The sequence below is a fragment of the Panthera leo genome, chromosome D3 (assembly GCF_018350215.1).
Source record: "Panthera leo isolate Ple1 chromosome D3, P.leo_Ple1_pat1.1, whole genome shotgun sequence".
Lineage (NCBI taxonomy): Eukaryota > Metazoa > Chordata > Mammalia > Carnivora > Felidae > Panthera > Panthera leo.
Genome location: NC_056690.1, coordinates 15,533,712 through 15,560,259, shown reverse-complemented (window position 1 = coordinate 15,560,259; position 26,548 = coordinate 15,533,712). Strand labels below are relative to the sequence as shown.

The 26,548-nt window shown below is 45.4% G+C and overlaps 1 protein-coding gene across 2 annotated transcripts in view; it reads right to left on the bottom strand.

Annotated features, from left to right (window-relative positions):
• CCDC60 (coiled-coil domain containing 60) overlaps window positions 1-14,772 on the bottom strand; it is a 162,122-nt gene extending 147,350 nt beyond the window's left edge. The window contains exons 1-2 of one of the 2 annotated variants that reach the window (XM_042910799.1): window positions 14,242-14,329; window positions 471-584 (exon numbers count right to left, since the gene is read on the bottom strand). Coding sequence is in view for 1 of the 2 variants with exons in the window: in XM_042910798.1 (XP_042766732.1) it covers window positions 14,242-14,331 (90 nt within the window). In the remaining variant the exon portion in view is untranslated. Of the gene's footprint in view, window positions 1-470; window positions 585-14,241 lie in introns of both variants that reach the window. The other variant, XM_042910798.1, reaches the window with a different exon arrangement.
• Window positions 14,773-26,548: the final 11,776 nt, after the last annotated feature.

Here is a 26,548-nt window from a genome sequence, read left to right as displayed (position 1 = left end):
AAGAGAGAGCACACATGAATTGAGGTGGGGAGGGAAGGGCCAGAGAGAGGGGGAGAGAGAATCCCAAGCAGGCTCCAAATTGTCAGCACAGAGCCCCACGCAGGGCTCGAACTCACGAACCACGAGATCTTGACCTGAGCCGAAGTCAGATGCTTAACCAACTGAGCCACCCAAGCGCCCCTCTTTTTCTCTTTTTAAACACATGAAATTGTTATAAGAATTAACAAAGCTAAAAGGAAGCATAGGAAGAGCTAACAAATATTGTGTCAGTGTTACGATACAAAGAAGAGAGTGAGGGAAGAGGACGGGGGTGGGTAGAGAGAGACAGAGACCCACAGCTTCCAAACTTGCAGAGAAATAACTACTTTCTGGGGAGTGGCGGTTTTTGATTTTCTCTGAATTGGGGCTGGCTGCTTCGGGGGGTATCTGACCTCTGACCACCATCCCCGCCCCTTCATTGAGGGCCCTACCTTGGATTAAATTCGGGTCCTTTAGGTGCCAGACGTGGCTATCATCCTTCACAGGCAAGCAAGGAACAATAGAGTCTGGCTTCCTTTCAAGTCAGTTTGCAGTAGGACCATGTTCTAATATCAAAAAGGAAGAAAAAGGACACTTTGTTTTGTGAGTAACCATGAGACGGCTGCATTTGATGTGACTTCTGTGGGCAATGTGACATTCTCCCCCAGGAAGCTCCTGTAACTTCTGATGAGCCCAGAAAGACTTTGGTGACAAGGAGGATGGGCTGTAGCAGTGTGGTCTGGAACTGAATTTGGAGACTTGAGGATGAAGCCAGGTCCCCATCCCAGTGGATATTAATAGCTCTGGGCCTGCAGCAGAGAGGACAAAACGGGCTTTGGAGCAAGACTGGCCTGGGTTTGAGTCTCAGCCTCTCGATCACCCGAGTCACCTTTTGTTGTCTGAGCCTCCTCATTTTTCTTACCTGTGAAACGGAGGTGGTAACACTTCCCTCTCAGGCTTGCCGTATGACCTCAAGATAATGTTTGCAAATTGCCTGGCACACTGTGAACCTTCAGTACCTGGCAGGATAGCAAGATGGACTAACAGGCAGGATAGTATAGGCCGGGGAGCTGAGATACCTTGGGCATCACACTCCAAATGAAAGAGAGAAAGACCACCGTGAAGGAATCTTTGAGGTAGCTGCAGGAGAATGGGTCCCTCGATCCTTATCCACTTTGAGAATGTAAAAGCAGAGAGTGGAAAGGGAGAGAGGGATTTCTGGAAGGGATTTCTTCAACAACACATGCTGGGATGCTTTGAATCCTGACCCCAAAGGGAGGAGGATGCGTCATCTTTCACTTCAAACCCAAATGAGCAATTGGTGGGAATGCTCAGGAGCTTAGAGTGTAGATTCCCTGCAGGTGGGGGACTGGCGGGCTGGTCCCTGGCCCTTTCCTGGAAAATCCCAAGGACAGAGGCAGGCTAGGGAGTGCTCCTGGGACTGGGGCTGGGTTAGCAAGTGGTGCTTGTTTTTGATGGTGTGTCAAGCGTGCGTGAAACCTGAGCACCAGATGGGACACCCCAGGCAGGAATATCACCCTGGGGTTCTGCTGACAATAATTCCCACCAGAAGCCCAGGAGACTCCGGGGTCAGGAGTCCAGGTGGAGCAGACTACTGGTAAACTGGAATCTGAAGGGAGTGCCTCCAATAGACCATGGGTGGAGAGCTGAAATCATTTAGAAGGCTGCAGTAAAGAACTTCCAAAGAGCCAGCAGAAGTGCCTACAGGAGAAAAGAACCAGCTTTAGACACCTGCTAGGTCCTAGAAAGAATCCCTGTGAGATCTTTCCCATGCTCCCTACTTTTCCTCCCAGCCAACACAGAATGCTAAGGGGAGAGGGGCACCTCTGTGGGTAAAGGAAGGGGCATGCTTCACACTGTCCTCCCTGGGGGCAGGTGGCCTGCAGGAAGCCGTCCTAAGCCATCCTTAACAGTCAGGAGAGGAAGCACACTCTTCTCCTTGAAGGAAGGTTGAAGTGTTGCTTAATACATTAATACCTAGACTCCATGCCTTTAATTTCTGAATCATGACTGTGTCTTGTGGCTTGGAGAGACCACGATGCTGGCTACCTCCCAAGGGCAAGCAGAAAAGGCATTGGAAACATCGTCTTTATGCCGGGGCTGGAGAAAAGCTTCCCCTGCTGAAAATCGTTGGGCAGAGGTGGGGAGGTGCAAAAATAACTTCGTGTTTTGATTAGATCCCAAGCTTCATTCAATGGACAGGTTGCTCTCGTAATGCTGGCATTACAAAAGATGGGGCGGAGGCTTTGTGAGGGTTTTGGCAGTGGGATGGGGAGACGGGAGAGCTCAGTACAGTGCATGTTAGTTGCTGACTTCAAGGACTTCTAGGGTGACTGGAGCATCCTTGAAACACCCCCTGGACTTTGACCTTGCCCGATGAGGACAAACTAGAAGTGAGAAGCCTGTGAGATGCAGTCAGTTTTTTTTCTACTTCCCCAAAGCCCCTCCACGTAGGTGGTTTTCCTTCTTCAATGCTCTTCTTTTGAGAATGGGGACGTATTTTCCCTCAACCCATCCACCCTCAGAAAAAGTCAGGCTTATTTTACAAAGTAATACATAATGGTTAAGAATAGGGGCTTTGCAGTCTGACCCGACTTGGGTTCCAATAGCTGATGGACCACTAGCCGTGGGACTCTGGCCAAGTTACTTAACTTCTCTTAGCCTCAGTTTGCTCACCTGCACAATGGGGTAAGTAGTGCCCACCTCTTAGCATTGTTGAGTGGATGGGATTGGATAATTCACATAAGAACTTGGCATGGAGCATGACACATAGGAAGTACTCAACCAGTAATGTCATTGGTTATTGGTTATTATTTCTATTATTATCATCACAACTATATAATGTGCCATTTGTTTAATTTTAAAACATCACTGTCATTTTTAACCCCATGGAGGATACAAAAACATACTTCAATTTTGCTATCCCCAAGACAACCTTGAAAAAAAATGATTCATGAGGAGGTAGATTTCTTTCTCAATATGACATCATCAAACACGCGCGCACACACACACACACACACACACACACACACACACACTGACGTTGCCATTACACACAACAGAATATGGGGGCAGTTGGGATGTACAGGAGGCACCAAAAGGTTGAATGGTATTAATCATAAATCAATCTCAGCTATTATTCTGGACCCAGTTTTTATGGACATATCTTGAATCTTCACAAGATTTGATCACATTTAAGAAAAGGCAGCATCAGAGAAGTGAAGCAGATAGCCTAAGGTCACAGAGCAGGCGAGCAGTAGCAGGCTTTAAGTCCTGGATAATTCATGGCCCAGGTGCTAAGTCAGTCATGCTAAGATACAAGTTTGTCTGGGGAAGTCAAGAATTGCCCTTTATTGAGACAATTTAAATCTCAAGCCCTGGCGCTGCAGAAAAGGGGGACAAGGAGGGTGATTTGTTGGTTTGAGGCATGAAGGGAAAAGGTGAAGAGGGCTAGTTAAGGCTAAAGAATCATCCAAGCTGCCTACTGTACTTCCCATGGACCCTGCAGAGAATGCTCCCCATGCCCACCATTTTTCCATTCCATTTCCATCCCTAGGCAGATGCCACATTCATAGCTCAAATTCCTCGGTACCTGTCAACAAGCTTTGCTTCCTGAGTTTTGAAAGGCCTCTTGTAAAAGGTCTAAAAATATCGAAGAAGCAGTTTGATTAGTAGAAGATGGGATCAGCTAATAAGCAATAACAACACAGGCAACAGTCAGGCGCTAATTGCCTTGTGGGCATTTTCTTCAAGGGCCCTCGGAAATGCAACATTTTAGTCATGTTACTCTTTTGGCTGCCTTTTCCTGAATGCATAAAGACGATCATCGTGAGAGTCATCGTTTTTGGAAATGTCAGTATTTAAATGTTTTAATCCTTGATATTTGGGAGCCAATGGCTTTGATCCCCAAGTGGAAATATGAAAAGATAGCATTTAATGAGCACTTACTAAAAAAGGGGCTTACGACATAGCCAGGGGCTTTTCTGAGCATTACCCCATTGAGGCTCCCAACAACCCTACAAAACAGGAACTGTTGTTATTTCCACACGTGAGAAAAGGAAACTGAGCCACCACAGTGTAACTTGTCCAAGGTCACACACATAGCAAGTACTAGAATGGTATCCGTATTTGTGAGACGCACACACACATGCTAGGGACTAAAACATTTGTGGCCCTTGTCCAAATGGATTTACAGTTACCTGAGGGAATCCAGGTACTCAGTACCTGGAATTATCCTTGATCTTGACACTAAAGAATACTGAACTTCTATCCATTGTCAGGCATTGCAGTAGTCTCTGGGGATGGAATTGTGAGCAAGGCATGGTCCTTTCCCTCACAAAGCTCCAAGTGTCGTGGTGGGGTTGAACAAATAAACAGGCAATTATGATGCAGAGTACTTTTTTTTTTTTGTAGAAAATAAAAAATTCAGTGGGTCAGAGCTTGGATTCAGACTGAATCCATTTAACTAGATATTTGCCCAAATTATTCAACCCAATTAAGCTGTTTACGATTATCAACATCTCAGCCACCTACAACCCAGAACCTCATTCCTCATTAGCTGGGCCTGTTGTCCATTCTAGCAGGTCTTGGAAGTGTATTGACCCAGGATCAAAATATGCCTTTCTTAGAAATGTGGCTTTAATTAGAAATGGCTTGTAAATCTTCATCGAAATAAACATTATTTAGAAAGAAGAGCCTCAGCCACATACAGGGATCCCCCCCCTAACCCCCCCCCCCCCCCCCCCCCCCCCCCCGCCGCCCCGACTCCATCCTTCGCTGTGTTTCTCTTCCAGAAAAGCTCACTAGCATATTTTAGCAAGAGCTCAAGAAAATGCAAATGTCCTTGTCTGTGGTCACGGGCACAGTCACATTCTTGTTTGCATTGCCTACAGCTAAAATTGTCACTTTCCTTTTTTTCTGTCAGATACTTCTGAATATACTCTTCATAAAAAAGAACCAACAGATGCCCCTTTTGGAGAGATATTTGTTTACTTACTGCTCATTGTTACTGCAGTCAACAGGCTTATCTTAAGGGCACAGGGTCTCTCCAGTTCATCAGTCCTAAATTCAAATCCTAATGACACCAACTACTTTTCTGGGTGTCTTGGAGCAAATTACAAAACCTTTCCACACCTCAGTTTCCTTCTCTTTACAAATAAGGGTAATGATGGCATCTGCCCATGACATGAGGGATTATTTTAATAACTTATGCTAAGAACCTGATACACTTCAAATGCTCAGTAAGTGGGAGCCATTATTTGCTCCCTAGAGTCCCATGGAAGGAGGGAGACCTAAAACTGGGAGGTTAGATTTCCTGGTTCTGTAGATGAATGTGAAGAAACCAGAGAGGTTAAGTGATTTGACCAGGTAGTGGGAAGAGCTGGGATCGGAAGCCAGCCATGCCCGTCCCACCACTGTCCAGAGCTCTGGAAACATCTTGTCATGGAAGACCGGGGGGGAAAGGGTAGGGGACATTTTAGAAGGAGGAAGAAGATAAAGGAGATGGTACATTCAAAAACCAGTTTGGCTTCTGAGTAGGGGCCACATAATGAGAGCTGAGGAAGGGAAAGTTGGCAGGGACCTGATCCTGCAGAACCTTTTAAACGCCATTATAGATATTAATCTTCATTTTAAGCGCATTGGAGGGCCACTTGATTGTTCTATCGAGTGGAGTGGCAATATCATACTTGCATTGAAAGAGAATGGGTTGGAAGAAGGTCAAGTTGAAGGTAATGAGGGAAGAACACCTGCCCTGAGGCAGCTGGTTGGACATAAGGGATGATGAGGAGGGAGGGGTCAAAAAGGAGGCTTGGGTTTCTGCCTGAACAACTGGTACACAATGGCATCACTTATTTAAATGGGGAATGTTGCATCATCAGAGAAGCATTCAGCTGGGGGAAGATGTTCAGGACTGCAGTAGTCTTCCACTGCCATGGCTCTCTACCGGGGATAATCTTGCCCCTTAGGGGACATTCGGCAAGACCTGGGCACACGTTTGGTTGTCACAACTTGGGGAAGGGGTTGCTACTGACATGGAAGGGACAGAGGCCAGGGATGCTACTCAACATTCTCCAATGCACAGGACAGCTCATCGGCCCCAAATGTCAACAGTGCCAAGATGGAGAAACCCTGCTCTGCTGAAGTTCAAAGCCTTGAAAGAAACAACACATTGGACCTTTCTGGTTATTGAAAGCTTTAGCAAAAATTCATGGAGCAAAATCTTCGCTAATTTGACAACTGCCCTGGGATAGAAACTTGGGTAACTTTATGTATGAAGAGGGAGAGTATGCAACGGTTTGCCTACTGGAGCTCTGAGGGAGAGCATTTCATCATACAGGGTTCCAGAAAGAACATGCTCCTTGGGGAAGCATAGTAGTACTCTGTCTTGCTTCCACCCTTATTAGAAAATAAATTCTAGGGGCGCCTGGATGGCTCCATCGGTTAAGTGTCCAACTCTTGGTTTTGGCTCGGGTCATGATCTCAAGTTTTGTGAGTTCAAGCCCTGCATCAGGCTCTGCAGTGGCAGCACAGAGCCTGCTTGGGATTCTCTCTCTCCCTCTCTATCTCTGCCCCTCCCCCATTTGTGCTGTCTCTCTCTCTAAATTAATAAACTTAAAAAAATTTTTTTTAAACAAATTAAAAAGAAGAAAAATTCTAGCTTTGGTTTAGTGTCTCGTATTACTCAACCTCTTTCCAGCCAATGTTGAGGATTCAGACTAGATGGCTTCTCTGTGCATTTCTTCCCATGATAGAATTTGTTTCTATCTCCAAGCTCCTATATACTTTTTGCTTTTCTTTTTGGTACTTTTTTTTTTAATTTTTAAAACAATTTTTTTTAATGTTTATTTTTGAGAGAGAGAGAGAGAGAGAGAGAGAGAGTGCGAGCTGGGGAGGGGCAGAGAGAGAGGGAGACACAGAATCTGCAGCAGGCTCCAGGCTCCAAGCTGTCAGCACAGAGCCTGACATGGGGTTCAGACCCACAAACCATGATATCATGACCTGAGCCGAAGTTGGATGCTTAACCGACTGAGCCACCCAGGTACCCCTCTTTTTGGTACTTTTTATTTGCTGTCTTGATTCATGGATGTTTATGAATTGGTTCTCCAGTGGAATTGTGAGTTCCTTGAGAGAAGTCCCCAGGTCTGACCCCCTAAGCATCTGTCATGGTAGGTGTTAAATATACACCCCGGAAGGTGACCCTGCCCATGTAACCAGGCTACTGTGGGACATTATTCTGTCTTTTCTACCACTGAGCTACCATGAACCTCTTCAAGCCGCTGACAATGCTGAACCCACCCCAGAAACCATCCCAGCAGTATAATCTTCTCACTTTGTGATACCCAGAAACCCCGAGGCACTTCTGGACATACAAGCCGATCGCCAGACGTGACTAATTCTCGAGTTATTAAATAAAACTAGCGATTGCATAAATTCCAATTTAGGCAGAAATACATTCGATCGAAATTGAGCCCTACAAGAAATTTTCTGAGCAGAGTTTGAAAACAGGAATTTAGAAGGGAAAAATGCCACCATCTCAGGATAGTAGGTATCCCATTACCAACCATTATGATTTTGAATGTAGCTGTCAGAAAGATCTCCAAGAAAAATATGTTGGTTTATTCAGTCCAAGAAAGGTTTAATTGGCTTCTGTCAGATTTCATGTAAGTGCTTACTTACCACCAAACCCTGCATGGATTCTGCAGCAGCTTCTGAATTTAACAGCTCACAGCTGAGTATTTGGAGGCTGCAGTGGCGGGGAGGGGGGATGTTGATAGGGGGTTGAGGACAGGGCTCCTTCCACAGATGTGTAAAGACTTGTCTAACTGGAGTTTCCTCAAGCTCCCCTCCCTCAAACATCGAACCAGATGGGAGTCATAGTGATAACAATGGCACAGGTTCTGCTGTCCCAACTCTCTCTCTCTCTTCCTGTTATTCTTGTAGGTATATGTTTTTTCAGAGTTTCCAGAAGGGTGTCCCATATGATTGCCTCTTTTCACTTCTGTATCCCCAACACCTAGCATCATGGTTGGCATATACAAATACTCCTTGAAGGAACGAATTCTTCCGTTGAGGGCCTCTACCCTTCCCTGCCCCCAGAGCCTCACAGTCACTGGGTTGCTTGGGTCCACCAGTATCTGAGTTTTTGGGAAATCATTTGTGATTCACACCCACTGCTGATTACTCCAACCGATACCTATTTCCCATTCTTTCATCTCTCCTTTGCCCCTGCTTTCCATGCTGCTAGATACACACTTTCCCAGCCATTCTTTTTTAATTTTTAAATGTTTATTCATTTAAAAAATTTTTTTTTAATGTTTATTTACCTTTGAGAGAGACAGAGTGAGAGTAGGGGAGGGGCAGAGAGAGAAGGAGACACAGAATCCGAAGCGGGCTCCAAGCTCCGAGCGGGGGCTCGAGCCCTGAGATCATGACCTGAGCTGAAGTCAGATGCTTAACCAACTGAGCCACCTAGGCACCCCTCCCAGCCATTCTTGCAGTTAGAAAAGGCAGGCGACACTGTTCTGGCAAATGGAGCATAAGAGGAAAATAGGAAAGTTCTTGGAAAGCCTTCATTTGCCTCATAAAAGGGACAAAGGTAGTAACCCACAATCTCCACTTTTACCTCTTTCTGCTGGGGTAGGAATGGGACACCTGGAGCTGGGGCAGCCATTCTGTGACCATGAGGGGAAAAGACCTGCCAGTTCCTGCATTAATTAGCAAGCTTCTGAACCAATACCAGTAGGCATTCACCTCCAGATTTCTTACATGAGAAAAATAAATTCATATTTGTTTATGTCACTGCTTTTCAGTTTTTCTCTTACTTATAGCCCAAAATGATCCTAATTGATACATAGAGTTTTCCTTTTTTTTTTTTTTTTTTTCTTCTCACTTCTTTCTGGTTCTCCATGGGATTCAAACATGAGTAATGGGCTTGGGCTGAGAGTTAAATCCAAGAAATGCAAACTATAGAGACACCTCCTTTTCTACAACCGGGGTTTTTAACTGGGTCGTGCGTTTCTGCCACCAGAACAGATTTTCTCCTGCAAGGCACCTCATCCTTCATGCAGATATACTCTCATGCCAGTTCTAAAAATTATCCCTAGACCCACTTCTTCCCTTCTACCCTTAAGCTGGCACTTAGCCTCACTAATGATGGCCCCCGTGTGTGACTTGTCAGCTTCCTCCAGACTTCATATCTGGGCTGACCGCGTCTTCAAAGTGGTGATGGTGGCACTCCCGTCCAGTCGGAGGACAGAGAGGGGCACTGGTAATAACTACCGCCATCCCTTACAGGGTCGGGGGAGGGCTAACTGTGTCCTGATATCGTGCTCAGTATTTCACATGCATTATTTTATTTAAACCTGCCAAAACATCGATGCAGTAGACCCTATTATAATTCAGCCCATTTCACAGAACCTCCTACTTGAGACTGTCAGAGAGGGGATTTGAGTGCACCTTTGTATGACCTCCAAGGCAGAGCTCCTACCTAGTCACTAAGCTAATATCACATCAACTAGACTCTTGGCTGTGTTTCTTCCGCCCTCCCCACCCCTTCCCCACACTGAGCAGTTGCCTCTTTGCAGCTGAGACAAAGAGCTTGCTTCATTTTGTCCAGCACAAAGAAAGTGCCTATCGCTCTTCCTGTGTCAGGAAGTAATGAACACACACCTTCCCCACAATTTATCCTGGAGGGGAACTCACTGTCACATTGACCTGCAATTAGACACAGCAAGATTCACCAAGGCAGGCATTACCAGTCTGTAGCATCGGCATTGGGGCAGAAAGAGAAACAACACAACAAAGCAACTTGAATTCTGCAACTGTCTCCTGCATATAACAATGGAGCCAGAAGAATCCCTTGGAGAGAGAAAAGGACTGGTTGGTATTTCCCTGGCCTAAGCCATGAGTCGTGTAAAAATGAAGGCGCAGCTGGTGGGATTCTTCAGAATTGAATCTCAAGTGGTCATGAGAGCTTTTATTCTATTTTGGTTTTGTTTTTTGTTTTTTGTTTTGTTTTCTGTTTTGTTTTGTTTTTTTTTTTTTCCATCGCAATCAGTGATTCAGGGCAGGGGGCGTGGTCTCTGTGATTAGAGGCCAGAGAAATCACCCAGCGCTGAGCCCACTTCCAACAAAGAGGGGTGATGAGTCGCCACTTACCTCTACAGGCCACAGTGCCCCCCGTCTGGACAAGGGGGAAAATCATTTTATGTTTGCAGCTGGAAACGTCTTCTGTGGAAAGTCCAGGTTTCTCTTGTTGGGGGATCTCTTTCTAAAACATGTTAGTTCTCCTTTTCTGATTCCAGGCAGCCCGCCCGGGTGTACCCTGGGCTGGACTCCTGAGACCTTCTCTGGGCGTTTCTGTTCTCATCACAGGGTTGGGGGGGGGGGTGCAGAGGCGGAGGTAAGACGATAGGGAGTGGAGGGGCGGGCAGACATGCTTGGGCCAAGCTTGGGCCAAGCAATACTCTCTATACCTGGGATTCTGCTTCATTTGCCCCCTTCTCCCTTCTCAGCAGAGAACCAGACCCTGGGGCTCTTCCAGCCTCAGTCTACCCAGGTGCAAAAGGGGGTTAATAACAACCCCTCTATCCTAGAGCCGATAGAGGATGAAACAAAAGCCATCATGGCTAACATTTCATGGTATTTACTCTGTGCCAGGCTCTGTTCTAAGAGCTTTGCCCACATGAGCTCATCTAATCCCCACAACACCCTATGACAGGGGAGCATTTTTAGCTGTTTCATCTATTCTGAGATGCACATTTTATTTTCACATTTTAGCAACTCTGAAACTGGGGCACATCTTATAATGGAAAGTAGGTTATAGTTTAATCAGTAGAGTTTTCTTTCTTAGTGGCACAAAACAAAATTACGACACCTCTTGAAATGGAAGGCGTCTTAGATTAGATAAAATGCGACATCCCTGTGAAACTGAGGCTCAGAAAACTGATTTGTTCAAGGCCACACAACCTGGTAAGTGGCAAAGTCGGGGTTTGAGCTCATGTTGTTTGCTGAAGAAACGTCTCTTTAAGTCACTAAGCTATGATAGGAGTAGAGTGCCCAGGATGATTACTGGCTGTTTCAGGATCTGCCCAAATTAGGGATCCTTCTTTTCCCTCTGGGTGTTTAATCTCAGCGAGGTAGACACTTCAGGCACCAAGAGACAGAGCTTGTCTAAAGGATTCCACAACTTAATCGTTTTTTGCCAAAATGCCATTTCTGCATTTCCATTCTGCAACGTGGAGGGGTGTGTGCTAAGTGCCCTTCTTCTTTTAGCTCCCTTTCAGGGAAGAAAATGTGTGTCCACGGTAATCTGCACATGCCCTGCTCCCTCCCTTCCCATGGCTAATCCCATTAAACTTCTCTTCTGCTTCCTTGAAAAACAAAGGGACAAGGAACTCCCTAAAAGATTAGGGAGCCCCATGTAAGGGCGAGCTATAAGGTTTCCTCAACAAAAGCCATTCAAGCAGAGGATTTGCATATATTATTCATATTTTTAAACACTACAGGAAGACACTGGGCGAGGCAGGGTGTCACTGTAACATTAGTTATGACATAGCAACTTCCATTCTGTGAGAAGGAAAATACCTAGCTTCGGAGGGCTTCAGGACCCTTTTCGGGGGGGTAGGTCTCTGCATGTCATTACACTAGAGCATGGTGGACCCGTAGTCAGTGGTATTACGTATTACCATGCAGCCCAGTGTGGCCTCATCCTTCTCCTCTGAGAAACCAGATCCTTCCTCAATCACTCCTCATTAGACACTTACCTGGCTGCCTGGCATTTGTTATGCTTTGTCTATATGTCACCCTCTGCCCCCCAAATAAACCCGAAAGTTATCTGAAGCCAGGGCCCACACTTAACCTTCATTTTGTATACCCTTGTGGTATATGCTAACCTCTGTCACTACCTGATTAGCGTGGGGAGGCGGGGAGCGCTGGAACCCTGGAGAAAGATCCAAGTTCAAATCTGTTCCCTGCTGGCCAGTGTCCTTGGATAAGGGACCTATTTTCCCTGGGCTTCCACGTTGCCATCTATCTTGTGAGGAGGTAACAGTTCACCCTGATGTGTTGTAGATGGTTCTGAAAGATCTAGCTTAGGACCTGGCACATGGTAAATACTCAAGACGTGCCGACTATTACCATTGTTATTAACGTCACTGCAATTATTATTGGTTTGATTGGGTTTGGCACCATAAGTCGATCCCAATTTGTACATATTTTCTTTGTGGCTTGGCACATTCTAGTTAACCTCACTTAGGGTAACCAATGCTTTACGGTAGCTCTAAAATGTTGCAATTTCTACAAGTATGATAATTCAGATGTGAGCCAGTGACACCCTAGAGTCTTCATTATTTCCTAGAAAGTGGGGTAGGGGCAGTGGGATTTCAATGAAGCTTTTGTGCCTAAAGTCTTAGTTTACCCAACAGTTCCCTGGAAACCTTCTTCCCTTTTCTTGACCTTCCTGGTTCCACCAACCCTCTTCCAAGAAAGACATGGTCATTCCAACCTCTGTACCTCCCTCTACTTTTCTCATCTCTCTGTCCCAAGATGGAAAACCCTACTGCATTTACTTGGATACATGGGTTCTCCCCTCCGCAAATCTGACACACACGTGCGCGCGCGCACACACACACACACACACACACACACGTCCGAGTTAGCTGTCCTCTGCATTCTCACAACACCCAATGATGCTTTTCACTTTGCATTACAATTATCTGTTTCTTATCTCCCACTTCCCATCCCAAACATACACACTATAGATTATGAAATTTTTAAAGGCAAGTCCCATTTGTTACAAGAGCAGGTGGTTAGCACATAACAGGTTCAATAAATGTTTGCCAAATGAATGAAATAACAATATAACTAAGTTCTAAGGAGTGTTCACTGTGTGTCAAGAACTGTTCTAGGAGCTTCAGATAGATCATTTAATGCTCACCAGCGATCTCATCAGAAGGCATAACCATACCCACCTCTGACAGATGGTAACACTGAAGCAGAGATGTTATGCAAGTTGCCCAAGGTCCACAGGGCTGCTAAGAGGCAGATCCAGGGCTCAAACCCAGGCTGTTTGGGTCCACTGCCCACACCCCCTCTACTTCTGAAAAGTCCACCTCACTCATTCTCCTCACCCCCTCTCCCAGCCCCTGCTAAGGAAGTTCAGTCTCCGAGAGGACTGCTCTGGATGGAACTTCTGTGTAGCCTTTTGAGATGAAAGGAGATAGATGAGAACTGCATCTTGCAGAGCGAGCTCACTGAGAGAGCAGAACAATGGGGGGTGCATACAGATGTGGTAATTCTTGGAAGGAGCACTTTGGGCCACCACATAACCATGGGTGAGTTTTAAGCTCTCCTTTGTGCACTGACTTCTCCCCAGGCCCTCCTTCCTGGGGCAGGGTTCTGAGCCATAAGATACCCCATGGTGGGCCGGGGTTGCCTGTGACCCCCTCTCCCACTGTTCACCTATCTCAGTCAATCAGTGGTGATATACAGGTTTGCAGATACAATAACAAAGACACAGTTACCAAAGACAGAACTGGCCTACCCAGTTATGATCCTTTGAAAACAGAAACACTTGACTGTGGCCATTACATACATATTCATGATTTTTTTTTCAAGTCAACAGCAGTATTTCATGTCACATAAACACATTATCAAGTGTTTGGATCATGTTAACCAATTTCCACATCTCCTTAGTCTTAACACTGTTTCTGCCTAGTTGAAATTCCTGTTGTCACTTTGCAGACACGAGGAAATAAAGGCTCAGGGATGCTAAGCAACTTATCTTATGTCAACAGTTTGCGAGTAGCAAAGTCAAGCTTCAAAACTGAAAGTTTGACTTCGCATTCTTTCCATAAGAGAGAGGATGTGCACGTACCCCGAGCCCAGTGGATCTCTGAAAATAATTTCTGCAATGGCAAACCTACAATTCATCTTAATTTTTTTCTGATGTTCTACAGTGTCACTGCTGATTTATTCTATCATTTTGGAATTACTGGCTAATAGGATGGCCCAGCTCAGTGTTCTGGCTGGCGTTTTCATTCTTTACGAGAAACCAACCATTGATAGCAACAGGGATGTGTCTCGACAATTTAATTACACCATGACTCCTCTCTTCCCCTGTCTCTTGTTGGCCTGAAGGCTAATTCCTATATCACTTGGTCTTGAAAACATGATTGGTTTTGGCAGAGAGGGGAGACCTACCTGTGTTAGATGTTCTGAGGCATAAAAGGGCCAGAGGGCCCCAGCGTTGGGGACGCTTTGCACCTTCTTGGTGGCTGGTATTTTGGTCATCTTGGAAATCCCTCAGGTGTGGCCTGTGCCCCCTAAAGAGAGGTTCCCCCCCCCGAATCTTCTACTTCAGCAGCCACTGGTGTGAGAGGTTCCAGCAATTTCTCCCTGATTTCCAATGCCAATTACACAGACTCCAAAGAGGCTTCTGACCCAGGAATAAGGAGGCAGGTCATCTGGGTTTCCCATAAACAGGAAAAGGAGGTCCAGACTGGGTAGAATCAGGCAAGCTTGGAATTATTCGCTTCTTAGAAAGTCACAAACTTTCATGAGTGTTCCCTCTCTTTGGAAGGGGATGTTTTTCTCTCTTATAAACGAAAATAAAATATGAAGTAAAAAAAATAAAACTCCACTGATAAAGTCTGAAGGGAGCCCACAGAGGGGCCCCCGGATCCCTATCTTAAGGCGGCCCCAGTGTGAGGCTCAGGTTCCCAACGCTAGGGAGAGAAAATCGGCTAACTGCAAGGCCGGGGCCAACTCGGTTGCCTGGCAACGAGACGCCGTGGAGGACTTCCTCATTGGTTGGGATTGGTGGGGGCGGGGTCGCGAACTCAGGAGTTGCAGGGAAGATGGCTGGGAGCTGGCGACTGGCCAGGGAGCCACATTCTCCCAACTCTGGTTTCTCCTCTTAGGTCTGAGGACCTTAACCCTTTCTCTCCGTCTAACTACAAGAGACTCCTTCCTTCTAAACTCTGCTCTGTCCTGCCAGTAACCCACTAGTGATTTCTTGTGCCTTGGGTTGGGTACCTCAGTGTGTGTCTTTAGCCCCACAGTTACTTTACCTTGAGAAGCATATTTCCCTCCTCTTTCCACCTGACACACTCCTACTCATACTTCAAAGCCCCCACATATATACATACCTGCACACACACATGTATACATCTAAGGAGTGTTTGGAATGTGCTAGACATTGCTCTGTTTTACATATATTGGCTCATTGTCTGCAGCACATCTTTAAGGAAAATATTTTATTACCTTATTTAATGGACTAGGAAGCTGAGGCTCAGAGAACTTGAATGACATGCTTCAGGTCACACAAAGTGGCTGAGCTGGGATTCAAAAGCGCGACTTGTTTGAGTCTAAAACCCAAGCTCTTAACCACTTAGCTGCATGACCCAGGATACGATCCCTAAACTCTGCTGATCCTTGGCTTCCATATCTTTAAAATGGGAAGAATCACTTTTGTACAGATTGTCAAGGATTAAAACAGATAATGTATATAAAGGCTGAGCATGTGAGGAATCCTAGTCAAGTGGCAACTATTATGATTATTTCCTGACATCCCATCCCCAGAAAGAATTACTCATTTTTACATGTAGTGTTCATTTCACAGCTGATATTAATACTAATATTTATCGATAATTCGCCTGGTGCCAGGTGCTCTGCTAAGCACTTTCCATCCATTAATGTATTTAATTCTTCCAATAACCCCATGGGGTAGGTTCTCAGCTTGCAGAAGATTTATTGCACAAGTTCTGATTTGCATGCTTTATCCTTGGCATTATTTCACGTGAAATCAATCTAATTCATGTTTTATCTCTAAACCTTGAGCTTCTGCAGGTTATGATGTCACACGATAATGACCTCAGTTTCTCTCTTTTTTTTAAATTTTTTTAATGTTTATTTTTGAAGGAGAGAGAGAGTGTGTGTGAGTGGGGGAGGGGCAGAGAGAGAGGGAGACACAGATTCTGAGGCAGGCTCCAGGGTCTGAGCTGTCAGCACAGAGCCCGACGCAGGGCTCGAACTCACAAACTGAGAGATCATGACCTGAGCCGAGTCGGATGCTTAACCGACTGAGCCACCCAAGCGCCCCTACCTCAGCTTCTCTTTAGAAGGAGTCCTCTGCCAGATGACCCTCTATTCAATACACAGTGCCCCGCCCCACAGCTCTAGATGCTGATGCTTGGAAGTCATTATTTTCTGGCCACTGTAGGAAGACTGAGTCTGACCTTCCCTTTCACGGGAACTTTTGGTCTTCCTGCTTCCGTTGTGGGCAGCATTAAGCAATCCGAAAGTGCTTTCAGAAAGATGCAGACAAACTAGGGATGCCTCGGTGGCTCAGTCAGTTCAGCGGCCGACTCCTGATTTGGGCTCAGGTCATATCTCTAGGTTCATGAGACTGAGCCCCACGTCGGGCTCTGCACTGACAGTGTGGAGCCTGCTTGGGATTCTCTGTTTCCCTCTCTCTCTTCCCCTTTCCCGCTCATGATCTCTCTCTCTCTCTCTCTCTCTCTCTCTCTCTCTCTCAAAAACGCATACATAAACATAAAAAAGGAAACAAAGATGCAGATAAACTGAATTGTATTCAGTAGATGGGGCTGGGGATGCGATGGGGTGAGAAAGCAAAATGGGATGGAAAATGTTCATACAGCTTTGAGGGGCAGGCTCGGTGGAGAAGGACTCAACAAGTTCTGTATGAGTCCAAAGAGTAGGAAGAGGTTTGGGCTCAATATGAGGAAATACACATCAGAGAACCATTTTAAGAGGCATAAACTCTAGAGCCGGACTGATTTGGGCATTGAGCAGCCTCAGAGGTAATCTGTGGTGAAAACCAAATGGATTGTCCATGTGAAGCACCATGCCTACCAGAAAGGAAGTGCTCAGTTAAGTGTCAGCTCTCCTTTCTTTTGTTGTTAATGGCCACCTGTCAGAGCTATGTGACACCTGGAAGTAGAAATGGCTCTGGAATTGAAAAGACGTGTGTTCGAATCTCGGCTCTGCCATTGACTCGTGATGAGATCCTGATCAAGGGATTTTTACCTCTCCTAGCCTCAACTTCACCACATATATAAATAGTGATGGTTATGCCCACCTCATACAGTTGGGATCACTAAGTGAAATAATGAAATGTATAGAGCCTAGTACCCCATACAGGCTTGAGACATGCTATTTCCCTTTTCTGTTTATGAAGGGGTATGTTCCATAGGGAGCGAATGAGCTCCCCAGCACTACAGGGATTCAACTAAATAAAGTCACATTCTGAGCTACTAGGGGTTAAGACTTTAACATATGAATTTGAGGGAGGGAGGAGGTCCCCAAACTACCCATACCACTGAGTTACCTCAAATTAGCTCATACAGTGTTCATAGATGTTACATTGTTTCCCTCAAATATTTAAGATATCCCTATCCTCTGCTATGGATTTTCTGTGGCACCCTGGGGTGCCTCAGGGCACACCACAGGGCCAGAGGTCTGTTTTCTCTCTGAACTGAGCAGCCTGGGATGTGCAAGAAGTTAAAACCCACAGGAGTCGATGGAAAGGGGTGATGAGCAGGAGTTTGTGGTTAATACCTCACCTGCTCGCCCCTCAGGTAGGTAGGACATCTCTGGAGTATGCTCTATATTCCCCAGAGGTCTCCTTCAGGACTGACTTGCCTATGGTAGATGCCTGTTCATGGATGACCCAGTGTTGGCTTCTTCCCTTTCCCTGTTTCGCTTCCCCACCCCCTTGAGGTACTGCTTGGATGGCCCCCCAAGTAAACCGCCTCTATCCAAACTCCTGTTCTGGGTCTGCTCCTGGGGAACCTGACGTAGGTCAGTGTGGACGGCAATAACCAGGGAGGTCAGGGCGTCCCCCTCATCTCGTTACGTGGACCTACCACCTTCTTTGACCACCGTGCCCCAAATCTCTTTCTGGCTGTTGTGCTCGTCAGTATCCCGAAGAGTTTTCTTTATATTCTCCACAGCCCGAACACACCGAGAGGCCGACATGTTTTCAGATATGCAAATACGTCTCCCAACAGTGAAATATTTGACAACTGAGATATGAAGTGATTGTTTAATTCTTAATTCCTGGTTGATTTATGCAAAATATGAACTGAAAGACGTGGAGCGACAGGCACTCTCTTCCTCCCAATTTGCCAAAAAAGAAAGGCATCTGAAGGGATTAAAAATAGACGTATCCAGTGGAAGCAACATTTTGGAATGTGTCGGATGCCAGCTGGGGTAGTTGAAGTGAAATCTCAGAATCTGCTATGCACTCGAATTTCAGTGAGGAGTACATATGTTTGGCATTAAAAACCTATTGGAAAAGTCATTGTTTTCTGAATATCTTTAATATACTTCTCTGTGTTGCATCTAGCACCCAAAGAACTCCTTCTGGGTATTTTTACTGAAATGCCAGCACCGGATTTACAAATTATGGGGCCCAGAGCAAAAGTAAAAGTGGGGGCTCCCCTGACGCCCGATAGCTGGCAACCTATTGACTAATTGCTGCCAGGACGAAATATCACTGGATAATGTGTATTTGCACCACCTCTGAGGACCCTGTATTTCATTCTGTTCAAGAAGGATTACCGCTTGCTACATTGACCCTTGGGAGCCCTGTGGTCCCTCGGCCCATTCCTACCTTATCCTCCAGACCGCACCCGGAAGGGGGGCGGTGAACGTGGACCTTTGTAAATGATGACGAAAAAATGGGTGTTTATGACCCTCTCTTGCTCTTTCTTTCTTTGCTTTGGTATAACAGGTGCGGTCGTGGGGGAAGTAGAGTGGCCTCCAGGAGAATTCTTAGTGAATTTCCCCCACTGGATTCTAGGATGTGGCCCAAGCTCCCTCCGTGACTAATGCTTTCCATTTATTCATGCTTCATGTCACAGCGGGCAGGGCTGCTGCAGGACAGGTCGGAATTACGGAATTATTAATCCCGTTTTACAAAGGAGGAAACTGAAGCTCTGGGGATTTGGCACTTTGTTAGTGGTGGAGATTGCCGGAGACTAACCCAGTTTTAGGGCTGAGAATTCAGCGACTGACTTCAGCACTCTGTCGCACAGTCTTGATGCTTTTTCATTGAAAGAGGCCGCGTGTGTGTGTTCAGCAGAACAACCTGGGGGTGTATCTGTAAGCCCTGCAGACAACTAGGGTTCCCAAGCCATCTGGAAGATTTTAACTTCTCTAGCCTTTGCGGGGAGGCCTTGTTTTATTTAAATATATATTTGTAATGTTTATTTATTTATTTTTGATTGAGAGAGAGAGAGAGAGAGAGAGACCAGAGCACACGTGGAGGTGGGGCAGGGAGAAAGAAGGAGACACAGAATCTAAAGCAGGCTCCAGACTCCCATCTGTCAGCACAGAGCCCGATGCAGGGTTCCAACCCACGAACTGTGAGATCATGACTCGATCCGAAGTCAGATGCTTAACCGACTTAGCCAACCAGGTGCCCTGACCTTGCTTCATTTAACACCCACTTAAGACTTCTCAAACCTCCAACCCAGGTAGGAAAACGCTCCCAGGCCAGGTATTCCCATGGATTTACAAGTAGCCCACAATTTCCTGTTCAGTACACGCTCTAGCTTGCTTCCTACCTGCATGGGTAGAATTGTGCACCCTTCAAAAGATGTGTTCAGGTCCTAAACCTCAGTGCCTGTGAATGTGACCTTATTTGGAATAAGAGTCTTTGCGGACATAATCAAGGTATGGTGAGGTCATACTGGATTAGGGTGGGCCCTAAACCCATGACTGGCATCCTTGTAAGCGCAAGGGAATTTGAACAATTTGAACGTAGAGAAGACCGAGGACACACAAGGTGAATGCCATGTGACAATGGAGGCAGAGATTACGGTGATGCCTCTGCATGCCAAAGAGCACCATTGCCAGCAACAACCAGAAGCTGGGAGAGAAGCAAGGAAGGATCCCCTCCTACAGCCTTCAGAAGAAGCACGTCCTTGCTTGGACTTACAGCTCCAGAACCGTGAGAGAATAGGTTTCTATTGTTTTAATCCACTCATTTTGTGATAATTGGTTCCAGCAGCCCCACAAAACACATACACTACACATCTTGCTTCAGTCTCACTTCCCTCTGTACCCCAATTCATTTATGCCCTCAAAATGGGACTTTTCCAGGCCAGCAAGTAGTAGGATTGCACTGAGGGTTTAGGATAACAGAGGGAGACTGCGGCACAGCTCTGCAGAGTTAGTGACTTAAAATTAAATATTAGGCATCGCTGAATTTTCAATTAAATAAAAATAGAGTTTCCAGAGAATTCTAACACACAGGTAGGGGTAGGGACCCCTGCCACACAGCCTGTTTGCAAGCTGCTGCTTTACGTAAGATATAAACATTCATTTAAGCCAAACAGAACTGAGTTGAAATCCTGAGTTTTAATCCTGTATGTTAGCTATGTGACCCTGGGCAAGTTTCTTAATTTATATAAACTTCAATTTCCTTATGATGAAGAATAAAAACCAAATCACCAAACTTATAGGGCCATTAGTGGGTTAAATGACATAATTATGTATCTCTTTGTCTATATACTTCTATCATCTACATATATTAGATACAAAACATATGTTAATACATATGCTAGGTAAGAAACACAGCATATAATAGGTACAAAATAAATTCTGGCTAACGTAATTAGCTCTTTGTCCTCTTAGAAAACTGAACTAACTTCCTTTCCTCTCTTCCTCCCTCCCTTCTTCCCTCCCTCTCTTCCTTTCTCCCTTCCTTCCTCCCTTCCTTCCTTCTTCCCTCTCTCCCTTCTTCCCTCCCTCCCTTCCTTTCTCCCTTCTTCCCTCCCTCCTTTCCTCCCTTCTTTCCCTCTTTCCTTTCTTCCTTCCCTCCCTCCCTCCTTTCTTCCTTTTAAGATAGAATCCACTGATGGTCTCTGCTCTAAGAATGACAGTAAACAGGAAAAGGAGACCTTCCTTTGCAAAGACTAAAAACCAGCTTTAAATCAACTCAGTCTCTGACTAGATTAAGGTGATCTTTCCTCCTCTAACTGCTAGAAATCAAAAGTATTCCTTTCTGAAGACAGATATCATCCAAAGCCTCAAAATATCTGTATAATTCTTTTCATAGAAGAGAGCTGTCCTATTGGAGCCTTCTGAAGAAGGAAGTGGTCAACCATAGCACCTTGGCAGGGAGGGAGCATTTATTTTGGGATAAATACCCAAAGCTCATGTTCCTCATGCCTGCTTATCTATTGCAGGTACTTCCAATCTACAACTGCCCCCCCACTGGCAGTGCCCAGCTAGGTGTCACAGGGCAAAGGAGCCCATTGGTGCAGTCCATCCAGGCCAGCCTCCAGAAACACAGGACATGGTGGTAAAGAGTGGAGAATGGGTGGGGTAGAAGCTGTGCAAACAGAAAACGCCCCGCACAGTCTTCAAGATAGGTTAAGTTTAAAATACAAAAGAGAGGAGGGGTGCCTGGGTGGCTCGGTCGGCTGAGTGTCCGGCTTCGGCTCAGGCCATGGTCTCATGGTTCGTGAGTTCGAGTCCCGTGTCAGCTCTGCACTGACAGCTCAGAGCCTGGAGCCTGCTTTGGATTCTGTGTCTCCCTCTCTCTGCCCCTCCCCCACTCATGCTCTGTCTCTTAAAAATAAATAAATGTTAATTTTTTTTTAAAAAAAAACAAAAGAGAGGAAAACTAAGTGTATCATATATTACCCTCTAGGAGAGAGAAGGAGCAAGAGAGATGGAGAAAGGGAGGTCAGAGCTCAGCAGGACCCAGATGGCAGAGTCAAAGTGACGTGAGGCAGGTTTATTTACCATGTGGCCATTTACACGCATATGGGTGTAGGGGATCACGGGACAAAGTGCAGTCACCAAGGGAGAGAAGGGATGAAGCTGTGGCCATTTCTACGGGACAAGGGAAAGGAGTGGTTACCAGCCCTCTGAAGGAGGGAGATCACGTAGAGAAGAAGGTCTTGGGAGGATTGGTGATCCGTAGTTGAGGGACACGGCCCGTCTGAAGCAAACTCAGAGGAAGGATACCCCAAACACACCCCGATGCTCTCCTCTGATCTCCTGCCAGTGGCTCCCATTGGCTCAAGCCACCTAGCAGCTGGAGGACACGGGGGCCACTTGGTGCCATAGAGGCGGAGAGTGGATGTGGGAGGGCGGGGGTGAGGCGAGTAGAAGATGGGTAGCATCAAGCCTAACTTGCTTTACACCGACGGTCTTTTGCGATGTTTGAATTTCTTCCCTAATCCACATGCATGCATCGCTTAAAAAACACACCGGTAAAAGTAAATGCCAGTTCTTTCCCCCATTTTGCACACAGAAGGGCAGAGGAGAGTATTTTCCTGTGAAAAGAAGAGGGAAGAATAAATGGCTTCCCATTCCAGACACAAAGCTGGGACACGCAGTTTCTCCCCCAGAGCGCCGAGCACTCTAGACGAGGCAGCTACATTGACTGTGACCGAGACAAGGTTGACATGTCCATACCTGTGTTTTCTGACTCCAAATGCAGCTCTTCCTCATGCTGCATTTCCCCCTGCTCTTCGGAGAAGTGACAGGTTTCATTTACCACTATTGTTTCCTTTACCTCTCTCTCTCCTTCCTCTCCTTCCTCCCTCCATTTTTTCCCTGTAATTTCCTTTTATAACTTATAATTTTGAACTCACAATTCAACTAACCATTTGGGAGGCAATTTTCCCGCTCTTACCTTCTTTCGGGCGTCATTGTTTAGACAGTCTGGATGGGGTGGCCCAATTCTTCAATTTCCTGACAGTATCTTCCTTGAAGAGACTTTTTGCCTTTCTCTCTTTGGTTTTGTCCTCCGCTGCTGTCTGCATCCTGTTCAAGGGCAGCTTCAGATATATACAACTGTTTCTTGTCTGGGAGTCCCCTGGCTTCTGGCACTTTGGTGGAAACTGTCTTTCTTTCTCTTAGCTTCAGTGACACTTCCTTCTCAATAAAATATGCTCTTTCAAACAGGTGTTGAGGAATATGACATTTGGAATATATAATAGCCACATCCTAATATACACCTTCATCGGACAGTAGCTAAAAGAAGAGGAATTCACTGATGCGGAAAATCCATTCAAAGGATTTGCATAGCTCCCCACCCCTGCCCCCCACTGCGCCCGACCCCTTCAGTACGTTCTGATTTTTCAAGTTTTATATGCAAACTTCTCTCTCCCGCTGAAGAATCACAAAATTAAGACAAACTCTTTCCTTCTTACTTTGACAATAACACTCGTTTGTGGTGGGTACATTATAAAACACAAGGAATTAACCACACAAAAAAGCATTATTACTATTTGGATATATTTCTTCCAGATATCCTTGTTAAAAGGTTTTTCTAAGTATACTTACCTTTCTAAATAAAAATAGGCTTTAAGAAATTTTTACATTTACTGTAGGAGTGAATTAAATTTAAATTTACTAGAGGAGTAATTTAAATTTACTGTAGAACTAACATGTCTGTTTTTAAAACAGTTCAAAAGTATACACAGGGGTGCCTGGGTGGCTCAGTCGGTAGAGCATCTGTCTCATTATCCCAGGATCCCGGGATTGAGCCCTGCGTCGGACTCTGCACTGAGTGTGGAGTATGCGTAAGATTCTCTGTCTCCCTCTGACCCTCTCCCCTGCTCCTGCTCTCTCTCTGTCTCTAAAAAAAAAAAAAGTATACACAGGAAAATGAAAAACACCTTAATCCCTTCCCCCCATCTAGGGATAATAATTTAGTCTTTGGTATACATAATTCTATATATTTTGGGGGTTTATCCACATCTACATCTATTGTTTGTCTCTTCTGTTGTTTTCTTTGGCAAAAATTGGATCACATTATATACATATATAAATATATAAATATAAATAAGTATATATATATATGTATTTTAACTGCCTGACATCTCTCCCTGTCAACAAGTACTGATTTACACCATTAGCTTTCATACGTTTTGTGCCACAGTGAGAAATACATTTGAAACTATGATCTAGTACTGTGTGTATACGGTACCTCTGTTTCTAATTGAAATAAAAGTTTCATGAGCCACTACTCACCTCTGTTATGTATGATGTACTCTGGTTATTGTCCTATTTTATTCTTTTTTCATTAAAAAAAAATGCTGGTTATGACCCAGTAAATTGATTTCAAGACCCACTAATGGGTTATGACTTACATTTTGAAAAACATTCTCCTAGGCCACAATTTTAATGGCTTTATTGTATTTTGAACTGCAGAGTTGTTAAGTTGCATGGAATGAGGAGGAAGTCTTGTCTATGAAGTCACCTTCATTTTGTAGGTGGAGGAGTGAAATTTTTATTTTCTCAATAACTGGTACAAGAATTCCCCTCAGGGAGGGAATTTTCTTTGTTTAGGGAAATACCTTTATAAGTGCTTGTGGGGGCGGGAGGAGGGTGCTGCAGTGGGCATAGCCGGACCACTCTAGGCTAGGTATAAATGGAATTTGGAATGGAGATCATTGAGTCACTGTGGCAGAGGGGAGTGGACCCTTAGTTAGCAAAACAAAGAACTTGCAGGATCAAGACTAGGTGATACTGAATTTATATTAGTTGCATTGCTATGCTGTACATTCATCTATCTTCTCAAGTTTTCAGCAAGATTTACTATCAGATGTCTTTATGGAGCAAGTGATAGAGATAAAAATCGGATTGGATTAAGAAAAATAAGCTAGGAGTGTTTATTTGCTTATGAAATTGAATACACCAGGCATGGCTGGGTCCAGGGCCTTAAATAATGTCATTGACACTTGATGTCTTTTTATATCTCGTTTCTTTGCTTTTTTGGTTCTGTGGAAATTGAGAAAGGGAAACCTCCTTCAGAATGGAGTTGGAGGCCAGTAGGGGGAGTTCTCATGTCCTACCACGCCTTGTCAAAAACAGACCCAACGGGAAGAGAGAGGGATCTTGCAGGTGGATTGCACTTTATTATTGTAGTAGGAGGGGGAAAGGCTTTCTTCCTGCCCTTCCAACAGCCCAGCCAATGGCAGACTGTCACAACTCAGCCAATGAGAAGCCACTATACTTCAAAATCCCTAGTTTACTCCAGTGGACTTTTTGTTTATAACAGCCCTCCCAACTCTCCCCTGTCCCTATAAAAGGAGGCTCCTCCCCTTTATTCTGGGAACTTGCCTATGGTTTTGGTGTAGCTTGCGGGTCGGCACCATAATCCCCTGCTATTCCTGAATAAACCCATTTTTTTTTTGCTGCTAAAATAACCGACAGTTTTATTTTTAAGGCTAACAGTTCATTCTCAGGAATTGATTCCTAGTAGTTTTTTCCAAAAAGACCCAGGGATAATCCTCATTTGACTGACTAAGATCACATGACCATCTTAATCATTGTGGTTTTGGCGATGGAATGCTCTGATTGGCCGGAACTAGATCATGTGCTCACCCTTGGGGCCAGAGATGGCCTCACATTCACGTTTACTTGGTTTGAGGTGGGCAAAGAGTGGTTTCCAGAAAATTGGGTTCACATTGGGAGAACCAGAGGAGGGCACCAAATACGCTCTACATGCCTGTTCACACAAGTACTTTATGTGAGCAGTTAGTTTGTTGGAGACTTGAGTGGGGAGCCGAATACCTCATCTGCCTGGCCCAGTGTCAAAGGGACCCCATGAGTGGCACATCCAGATGGTCCTTAAATAGAACTAAGAACAAAACAAAAGCATCTTTGGGAGTCTGCAGAAATCTTGGGGAGGACACCAAATTTCCTACCATTTGTACAAAGGTATCTATAAAGGAGAGAAGATCCTTGAGAATATCTGGGCTGCATAAATCTGGAAACCGAGGCCTAGAAAGGCTCAGAGACCTGCCCAAAGTCATACAGCTAATTTTTATTAGAGCCCAGATTGAGCACAGTCTCCTGTACTCAGCAATGTGTCCTGCTCACACAACACTCCCTGTTTTCCACTGCCTCCATCAAACCCAGAAATTTCCCAAGGCTCTTTCCGCCACACTGCTTGCCCTTGTGAGCCCCCCCCCCCTTTAGGGGCTGCCTGGGGACTCTGCATGGAGCCTGAAGGAGAAGCTTGTGTAGGGATGGAGGAGCCAGACTCCAGCCTCTTTGGGAGACTGGCAGCTCAGGTGTCTGGAAGAGAGGCTCAAGATGCAGAGCCCATGAAGCAAAGCAAACCCAACGGGCAAGGGCAGTGGAACAAGGCAGAATGACCAGGAGGGGGCAGACAGGTGCAGGAAGGGGATTGCTGTGTATTGATCACTTCCCATTTGCTAGATATTTTGTGTATATTATTTTATTTAATCCTCACCAAAAAATGTAGTTTCAGGGAACATAAAGTGAGGGGAAGCTAAAGGAATTGAAGTTGACATTGGCAGTCAGTGGCGGCTGCGCTGCGAAAGGTCTTGAATTTGGCTGAGTGAAAGCACAAATGAAGTATTAGTTTGCTCCGGCTGCTGTAACAAAGAACCAGGAAGTGGGTGACTTAAACAACAGAACGTATTATTCCTTCACAGTTCTGGAGGCTAGAAGTGCAAGGTCAAGGTGTCAGCAGGGGCTCGTTCCTTCT